General features: G+C 60.1%; 1 protein-coding gene across 1 annotated transcript; it reads left to right on the plus strand.

The window, feature by feature from the left end:
- The first annotated feature begins 3,583 nt into the window (after positions 1–3,583).
- LOC140691407 (uncharacterized) lies at positions 3,584–8,797 on the plus strand. The gene is made up of 4 exons (XM_072954973.1): positions 3,584–3,754; positions 4,178–4,454; positions 4,761–5,208; positions 8,782–8,797. Exons 1-4 carry the CDS (start codon positions 3,620–3,622, stop codon positions 8,795–8,797), a joined length of 876 nt encoding a protein of 291 aa, XP_072811074.1. The 5' UTR covers positions 3,584–3,619.
- Positions 8,798–9,997: the final 1,200 nt, after the last annotated feature.

Raw genomic sequence — 9,997 nt, forward strand, 5'->3', positions numbered from 1 at the left:
CCAGGCCGGGCCACCACTCAGACCCCACCCGGGTATAGCCCCACATCCCCTTCTCCTTGCTGGTGGAGGTGGGCAGTCATGTTGGGCTTGGGGGAGGAGGGGTGCCCTGCCTCAAGCACGAGCAGCTCAGAGGCCTGGGGGGCCGGTCACGTCCGCACCCCGGGTCCCAGCTGGCGGGCTGGGCTGTGGCGAGCCGGGCAGGGCCCTGCTGCCCGAGTCGAAGCCCATGCCCTCTGGCTGTGTCTCTTCCCTCCCGGGTGGCCGTCCGAGCTGACCAAGGTCCCAGTCTGATCTGGCAGCAGAGGGTCGAGTGGGCAGAAACAGGAGTGGTCCTGGCCGGGCAGGGCTCTGAGACCTCCGGGCCGGGCCGGCTGCCGGTCACTGTCATTGCAGAGCCGGACACTGCAGGAGCCGCTGGATGACGACACCCACGCCGCCTCCCCGAGTGAGGGGCCGGTGCACGCTTCTCAGGGCCAGCACGAGCTCCGGGTGAGTCTGCACACGGGGGGGTCCCCGCCACCACGACGGCTTCCTCCCCAGAAACCGCCCAGGCGTCACGCCAGGGCCCTGCCCGCGGGTGACAGGCAGCTCAGCAGACCCGCCTCTGACCTGGAGCACCTCCCTGGGAGTCAGGCGGAGGACCAGGAGCCCACCGAGGCAGAGCCCGAAGGTGAGAAGGGCGGGGCTGGTGCATGTGCGTAGGTGAGGGAGGGCCTAGGGCTGGGCCACACAGGGAGGCGTCCCCAGAGGCTGCTGCTGGCACCAGAGCAAAGATTGGCCTCGGACCACCGGTCTAGAAGAATTCAGTCACAAAACACATCCTGTGGGCACTTGCTGGGTGGGAGCTGTCTGGGAAGCTCTGCGAAGATGTCTGTCCTTGAAGAGGCCCATGGAAAGGGAGGCACATGGGTAAAGCTTTCCTCTCTCACAGCATGAGCACCTCCACAAGACTGAAAGCTCTCTCCACTTCCAACAGTCACAGATCCAGAGCAGGCGGGGGCAGGGCAAGATGCCAGAGACCAAAGCCAGGGCCATCAGGATCCAGCAGGAGACCCCGAGCTCCCTCCTGCTGCTCCTGCAGCTTCTGCAGCTCCAGCAGCTAACGCTGCTCCTGAAGATCCTGCAGCTCCTGCCGCTCCAGTAGCTCCTGCTGCTCCTGAGGGATCCGCAGCTCCTGCTACTGCTGAAGGTCCCGCTGCTCCTGTTGCTTCCGAAGGCCCTGAAGATGCTGCACCTGCAGCTGGACCGCTGGGCCACGGAGAACCAGCTCAGGCGTCACCAGCCCCTGGGGCTGAGCCCCCTCTGTGCCCACCCACACCTTCTTCTTCAAAATCCCACCATGAATCCCCTCCCCCACCCGAACTTGACTTCCCTTCCCCTGCACTTGTTGGAGTTTGGCTTTTCTTCGCTTCCCTCTGTTTGTTTCAGATCGGTTATGTCATCCTTTATTTTTCTTTTTTAAGTTTCTTTTAATAAAACATAGACTTTGTCCCTCTGAAATTGTGCAACTCAGGAGCACTAGGTGCCTTCACGATGCTGTGCGACCTTCACTACCATGCAGGCTCACACTGTTCCTTTCTTCAAAGTAAAACCCTGGTTCCAGAGCACGCACTCCGCCGCCCCCTCCAGCCCCTGACAGCCCCGAGTCCACTTCCCCTCTGGGTGTCTTTACCTCTCCTGGGTCTTCCCTGTCAATGAAGCCACAGGAAAGGTGGCTTTGCGTGCCTGCCCACATGGCTTAAGCAGGGGCTGGTGGTGATTTGTTTTGTTTCCACTTGAAATAGCATTTTTACTATTTGAAAGGGAAATCCAGGTGGGCTAAAGATGTGATGTACAAAATGAAGCCCTTTCAGTAACTCTGTGCATAACCTCGGGGGAGGCACTGCTCTTCCCCCTGTGACACCACAGCCAGAAGACAGAAGGGAGATGCTTAGCTCTTCCTGGGGCCAAAGCAAAACCAAGCAAATCAAGAAACCAGCAAAAGCCCAGAAATAGAGCCGGAAAGACAAACCACGACCCGGAAGAAGCGTTCCTCAGAACCCAAGCTTGGAGAAAGGCTACACATCCGCGGGGCCCAAAAACCTCTCGAAACCCAGTTGCTCTAAACAAACAGAACACACACGGGCAGTTCCAACGAGAGGAAGAGCAGGTGGCCAGTGTGTGTTAGACGTGCTCGACCTCTCGGCTGAGGACACAGGCAGATGGACACACTGTGGAGACAGCACTTGTCACCATGACGCTGGCAGATCTTTAGCCTGGTGACAGCCAGCCCTGGTGGCAACGAGAGGAGGCAGAGGCCCCAGCAGATCCCCCGGAGGGACGAGAGAACAGACATTCCCCTCCAGGGAAACAGTGTGCAGGACGCATCAAAGGGCCACAGGCGCAGCCCTTCCCCAGCAGTGCTGATCCTTAGAGCTGACCCCACCAAAGTGCTCGCACAACTTGCAAGGAAGTTTTTTCTTCAGTAACATCAAAAGAATCAGTGTGTCATCAAGGCACTTTCAGAAGTGACCTGCCCTGAGCCCTAACAATATAAACATGTAAATACACAGATACGCACGTAAATGTATACGCACATACATCCAGGAAAAGAGACAGAGAGACTGAAACACAGAGAGGCAGAGGGAGAGAGAGAAACAGAGTGAGAGACAGAGAGAGAGACAAGACAGGCGCTGAGAGACAGAGAGAGGGAGAAGGAACACTGGAGCTGGGAACGAGCGGAAGTCACGCCCATTTTCACACGCCACTCTGCATGTCAGGACCCGGTCCCAATGTCCATCCGCACTGCAGGGGAGGGTGTGGGGGTCACACAAGGACACGTGACCAGAAGGCATAAAAGCAGAGAGCATTGTGGGGCAGCCCACCCCAGAGGCCGAGATGAGACACTGGGCCTGAATCTAAACATGACAGAATGACCCAGGAGGTGGTATGCCAGCGAGAACGAAGTCACAGTTACGTTCAGTTTCTCCCCCCGCCCCCGCCCCCGCCCCGACAGGGAGCTGGGAAGCAGGCGGCGAGGGGAGTGACTTTCTCCGGACCCCAGGGCAGACCCCAGCCTGTGTGGGGTGTGCTCTGCGCTCCGCCAGCCCTCTGTGGGGCCCTCCCTTTGCTGAGTCTGCGCACGAGCTCCCTGTGATGCCAGCCCGCAGGGCTGACAGGTGCGGTAGGTGTTTGTGGCTCTGGAGACACGATGGCTTCCCCAGGAAGGAGGGGCCAGAATGATCCCCACTGTGCCGATGGGGGACTGGGGAGACCCTGAGAGGCAGGTGGCTTGTCCAGGGTGACAGCACTGTTGACGAGGGGTCTGAACCCAGCTGCGTCCTCAGAGCTGGCGCCCTGGCTGCATCCAGGCCTCCGCAGGGTTCTGGGGAGGGGGGCTGAGTTGGTGTCACTGTGTGCGGACATGGCACGGGGTGGGAGGTGAGCAGTCAGCAGCCCAGAGAGGCCCTTGGGGACCTCTGTGGAAGGAGGAAACTTGGGGAAGGGGACCCCAGGAAGTGACCTCACTTCCCTGGCAATTAGAACCCAACAGAACTTATTACTGAGGTCACCAGGCACCCACTCTGTGGAGAAGCCCCTACTCAGCTCACCTGGCTGGGGAACTCAGCTCCACTCAGACATGTTCTGCTGTGTCCCAACACCCCGAGGCCGCGGCCCCCGGAAGGCCCGCAGCGAGGGGCTGGGCCAGCGGTGCCGGCGCTGGGTCAGCTCTCACCCCAGGCGCCTCTGGCCTTTTGGCCACAGGGACCCAAAGGTAACCCAGGGAGGCCTGGGGCAGGCCCGCCCAGGCCGGGCCACCACTCAGACCCCACCCGGGTATAGCCCCACATCCCCTTCTCCTTGCTGGTGGAGGTGGGCAGTCATGTTGGGCTTGGGGGAGGGGGGGTGCCCTGCCTCAAGCACGAGCAGCTCAGAGGCCTGGGGGGCCGGTCACGTCCGCACCCCGGGTCCCAGCTGGCGGGCTGGGCTGTGGCGAGCCGGGCAGGGCCCTGCTGCCCGAGTCGAAGCCCATGCCCTCTGGCTGTGTCTCTTCCCTCCCGGGTGGCCGTCCGAGCTGACCAAGGTCCCAGTCTGATCTGGCAGCAGAGGGTCGAGTGGGCAGAAACAGGAGTGGTCCTGGCCGGGCAGGGCTCTGAGACCTCCGGGCCGGGCCGGCTGCCGGTCACTGTCATTGCAGAGCCGGACACTGCAGGAGCCGCTGGATGACGACACCCACGCCGCCTCCCCGAGTGAGGGGCCGGTGCACGCTTCTCAGGGCCAGCACGAGCTCCGGGTGAGTCTGCACACGGGGGGGTCCCCGCCACCACGACGGCTTCCTCCCCAGAAACCGCCCAGGCGTCACGCCAGGGCCCTGCCCGCGGGTGACAGGCAGCTCAGCAGACCCGCCTCTGACCTGGAGCACCTCCCTGGGAGTCAGGCGGAGGACCAGGAGCCCACCGAGGCAGAGCCCGAAGGTGAGAAGGGCGGGGCTGGTGCATGTGCGTAGGTGAGGGAGGGCCTAGGGCTGGGCCACACAGGGAGGCGTCCCCAGAGGCTGCTGCTGGCACCAGAGCAAAGATTGGCCTCAGACCACCGGTCTAGAAGAATTCAGTCACAAAACACATCCTGTGGGCACTTGCTGGGTGGGAGCTGTCTGGGAAGCTCTGCGAAGATGTCTGTCCTTGAAGAGGCCCATGGAAAGGGAGGCACATGGGTAAAGCTTTCCTCTCTCACAGCATGAGCACCTCCACAAGACTGAAAGCTCTCTCCACTTCCAACAGTCACAGATCCAGAGCAGGCGGGGGCAGGGCAAGATGCCAGAGACCAAAGCCAGGAACATCAGGATCCAGCAGGAGACCCCGAGCTCCCTCCTGCTGCTCCTGCAGCTTCTGCAGCTCCAGCAGCTAACGCTGCTCCTGAAGATCCTGCAGCTCCTGCCGCTCCAGTAGCTCCTGCTGCTCCTGAGGGATCCGCAGCTCCTGCTACTGCTGAAGGTCCCGCAGCTCCGGCTGCTGCTGAAGGTCCCGCAGCTCCTGCTGCTTCCGAAGGCCCGGAAGATGCTGCACCTGCAGCTGGACCGCTGGGCCACGGAGAACCAGCTCAGGCGTCACCAGCCCCTGGGGCTGAGCCCCCTCTGTGCCCACCCACACCTTCTTCTTCAAAATCCCACCATGAATCCCCTCCCCCACCCGAACTTGACTTCCCTTCCCCTGCACTTGTTGGAGTTTGGCTTTTCTTCGCTTCCCTCTGTTTGTTTCAGATCGGTTATGTCATCCTTTATTTTTCTTTTTTAAGTTTCTTTTAATAAAACATAGACTTTGTCCCTCTGAAATTGTGCAACTCAGGAGCACTAGGTGCCTTCACGATGCTGTGCGACCTTCACTACCATGCAGGCTCACACTGTTCCTTTCTTCAAAGTAAAACCCTGGTTCCAGAGCACGCACTCCCCCGCCCCCTCCAGCCCCTGACAGCCCCGAGTCCACTTCCCCTCTGGGTGTCTTTACCTCTCCTGGGTCTTCCCTGTCAATGAAGCCACAGGAAAGGTGGCTTTGCGTGCCTGCCCACATGGCTTAAGCAGGGGCTGGTGGTGATTTGTTTTGTTTCCACTTGAAATAGCATTTTTACTATTTGAAAGGGAAATCCAGGTGGGCTAAAGATGTGATGTACAAAATGAAGCCCTTTCAGTAACTCTGTGCATAACCTCGGGGGAGGCACTGCTCTTCCCCCTGTGACACCACAGCCAGAAGACAGAAGGGAGATGCTTAGCTCTTCCTGGGGCCAAAGCAAAACCAAGCAAATCAAGAAACCAGCAAAAGCCCAGAAATAGAGCCGGAAAGACAAACCACGACCCGGAAGAAGCGTTCCTCAGAACCCAAGCTTGGAGAAAGGCTACACATCCGCGGGGCCCAAAAACCTCTCGAAACCCAGTTGCTCTAAACAAACAGAACACACACGGGCAGTTCCAACGAGAGGCAGAGCAGGTGGCCAGTGTGTGTTAGACATGCTCGACCTCTCGGCTGAGGACACAGGCAGACGGACACACTGTGGAGACAGCACTTGTCACCATGACGCTGGCAGATCTTTAGCCTGGTGACAGCCAGCCCTGGTGGCAACGTGAGGAGGCAGAGGCCCCAGCAGATCCCCCGGAGGGACGAGAGAACAGACATTCCCCTCCAGGGAAACAGTGTGCAGGACGCATCAAAGGGCCACAGGCGCAGCCCTTCCCCAGCAGTGCTGATCCTTAGAGCTGACCCCACCAAAGTGCTCGCACAACTTGCAAGGAAGTTTTTTCTTCAGTAACATCAAAAGAATCAGTGTGTCATCAAGGCACTTTCAGAAGTGACCTGCCCTGAGCCCTAACAATATAAACATGTAAATACACAGATACGCACGTAAATGTATACGCACATACATCCAGGAAAAGAGACAGAGAGACTGAAACACAGAGAGGCAGAGGGAGAGAGAGAAACAGAGAGAGAGAGAGACAGAGAGAGAGAGAGAGAGAGAGACAAGACAGGCGCTGAGAGACAGAGAGAGGGAGAAGGAACACTGGAGCTGGGAACGAGCGGAAGTCACGCCCATTTTCACACGCCACTCTGCATGTCAGGACCCGGTCCCAATGTCCATCCGCACTGCAGGGGAGGGTGTGGGGGTCACACAAGGACACGTGACCAGAAGGCATAAAAGCAGAGAGCATTGTGGGGCAGCCCACCCCAGAGGCCGAGATGAGACACTGGGCCTGAATCTAAACATGACAGAATGACCCAGGAGGTGGTATGCCAGCGAGAACGAAGTCACAGTTACGTTCAGTTTCTCCCCCCGCCCCCGCCCCCGCCCCGACAGGGAGCTGGGAAGCAGGCGGCGAGGGGAGTGACTTTCTCCGGACCCCAGGGCAGACCCCAGCCTGTGTGGGGTGTGCTCTGCGCTCCGCCAGCCCTCTGTGGGGCCCTCCCTTTGCTGAGTCTGCGCACGAGCTCCCTGTGATGCCAGCCCGCAGGGCTGACAGGTGCGGTAGGTGTTTGTGGCTCTGGAGACACGATGGCTTCCCCAGGAAGGAGGGGCCAGAATGATCCCCACTGTGCCGATGGGGGACTGGGGAGACCCTGAGAGGCAGGTGGCTTGTCCAGGGTGACAGCACTGTTGACGAGGGGTCTGAACCCAGCTGCGTCCTCAGAGCTGGCGCCCTGGCTGCATCCAGGCCTCCGCAGGGTTCTGGGGAGGGGGGCTGAGTTGGTGTCACTGTGTGCGGACATGGCACGGGGTGGGAGGTGAGCAGTCAGCAGCCCAGAGAGGCCCTTGGGGACCTCTGTGGAAGGAGGAAGCTTGGGGAAGGGGACCCCAGGAAGTGACCTCACTTCCCTGGCAATTAGAACCCAACAGAACTTATTACTGAGGTCACCAGGCACCCACTCTGTGGAGAAGCCCCTACTCAGCTCACCTGGCTGGGGAACTCGGCTCCACTCAGACATGTTCTGCTGTGTCCCAACACCCCGAGGCCGCGGCCCCCGGAAGGCCCGCAGCGAGGGGCTGGGCCGGCGGTGCCGGCGCTGGGTCAGCTCTCACCCCAGGCGCCTCTGGCCTTTTGGCCACAGGGACCCAAAGGTAACCCAGGGAGGCCTGGGGCAGGCCCGCCCAGGCCGGGCCACCACTCAGACCCCACCCGGGTATAGCCCCACATCCCCTTCTCCTTGCTGGTGGAGGTGGGCAGTCATGTTGGGCTTGGGGGAGGAGGGGTGCCCTGCCTCAAGCACGAGCAGCTCAGAGGCCTGGGGGGCCGGTCACGTCCGCACCCCGGGTCCCAGCTGGCGGGCTGGGCTGTGGCGAGCCGGGCAGGGCCCTGCTGCCCGAGTCGAAGCCCATGCCCTCTGGCTGTGTCTCTTCCCTCCCGGGTGGCCGTCCGAGCTGACCAAGGTCCCAGTCTGATCTGGCAGCAGAGGGTCGAGTGGGCAGAAACAGGAGTGGTCCTGGCCGGGCAGGGCTCTGAGACCTCCGGGCCGGGCCGGCTGCCGGTCACTGTCATTGCAGAGCCGGACACTGCAGGAGCCGCTGGATGACGACACCCACGCCGCCTCCCCGAGTGAGGGGCCGGTGCACGCTTCTCAGGGCCAGCACGAGCTCCGGGTGAGTCTGCACAGGGGGGGTCCCCGCCACCACGACGGCTTCCTCCCCAGAAACCGCCCAGGCGTCACGCCAGGGCCCTGCCCGCGGGTGACAGGCAGCTCAGCAGACCCGCCTCTGACCTGGAGCACCTCCCTGGGAGTCAGGCGGAGGACCAGGAGCCCACCGAGGCAGAGCCCGAAGGTGAGAAGGGCGGGGCTGGTGCATGTGCGTAGGTGAGGGAGGGCCTAGGGCTGGGCCACACAGGGAGGCGTCCCCAGAGGCTGCTGCTGGCACCAGAGCAAAGATTGGCCTCGGACCACCGGTCTAGAAGAATTCAGTCACAAAACACATCCTGTGGGCACTTGCTGGGTGGGAGCTGTCTGGGAAGCTCTGCGAAGATGTCTGTCCTTGAAGAGGCCCATGGAAAGGGAGGCACATGGGTAAAGCTTTCCTCTCTCACAGCATGAGCACCTCCACAAGACTGAAAGCTCTCTCCACTTCCAACAGTCACAGATCCAGAGCAGGCGGGGGCAGGGCAAGATGCCAGAGACCAAAGCCAGGAACATCAGGATCCAGCAGGAGACCCCGAGCTCCCTCCTGCTGCTCCTGCAGCTTCTGCAGCTCCAGCAGCTAACGCTGCTCCTGAAGATCCTGCAGCTCCTGCCGCTCCAGTAGCTCCTGCTGCTCCTGAGGGATCCGCAGCTCCTGCTACTGCTGAAGGTCCCGCTGCTCCTGTTGCTTCCGAAGGCCCTGAAGATGCTGCACCTGCAGCTGGACCGCTGGGCCACGGAGAACCAGCTCAGGCGTCACCAGCCCCTGGGGCTGAGCCCCCTCTGTGCCCACCCACACCTTCTTCTTCAAAATCCCACCATGAATCCCCTCCCCCACCCGAACTTGACTTCCCTTCCCCTGCACTTGTTGGAGTTTGGCTTTTCTTCGCTTCCCTCTGTTTGTTTCAGATCGGTTATGTCATCCTTTATTTTTCTTTTTTAAGTTTCTTTTAATAAAACATAGACTTTGTCCCTCTGAAATTGTGCAACTCAGGAGCACTAGGTGCCTTCACGATGCTGTGCGACCTTCACTACCATGCAGGCTCACACTGTTCCTTTCTTCAAAGTAAAACCCTGGTTCCAGAGCACGCACTCCGCCGCCCCCTCCAGCCCCTGACAGCCCCGAGTCCACTTCCCCTCTGGGTGTCTTTACCTCTCCTGGGTCTTCCCTGTCAATGAAGCCACAGGAAAGGTGGCTTTGCGTGCCTGCCCACATGGCTTAAGCAGGGGCTGGTGGTGATTTGTTTTGTTTCCACTTGAAATAGCATTTTTACTATTTGAAAGGGAAATCCAGGTGGGCTAAAGATGTGATGTACAAAATGAAGCCCTTTCAGTAACTCTGTGCATAACCTCGGGGGAGGCACTGCTCTTCCCCCTGTGACACCACAGCCAGAAGACAGAAGGGAGATGCTTAGCTCTTCCTGGGGCCAAAGCAAAACCAAGCAAATCAAGAAACCAGCAAAAGCCCAGAAATAGAGCCGGAAAGACAAACCACGACCCGGAAGAAGCGTTCCTCAGAACCCAAGCTTGGAGAAAGGCTACACATCCGCGGGGCCCAAAAACCTCTCGAAACCCAGTTGCTCTAAACAAACAGAACACACACGGGCAGTTCCAACGAGAGGAAGAGCAGGTGGCCAGTGTGTGTTAGACGTGCTCGACCTCTCGGCTGAGGACACAGGCAGATGGACACACTGTGGAGACAGCACTTGTCACCATGACGCTGGCAGATCTTTAGCCTGGTGACAGCCAGCCCTGGTGGCAACGTGAGGAGGCAGAGGCCCCAGCAGATCCCCCGGAGGGACGAGAGAACAGACATTCCCCTCCAGGGAAACAGTGTGCAGGACGCATCAAAGGGCCACAGGCGCAGC

This window comes from Vicugna pacos, chromosome 35 (genome assembly GCF_048564905.1).
Source record: "Vicugna pacos chromosome 35, VicPac4, whole genome shotgun sequence".
NCBI lineage: Eukaryota > Metazoa > Chordata > Mammalia > Artiodactyla > Camelidae > Vicugna > Vicugna pacos.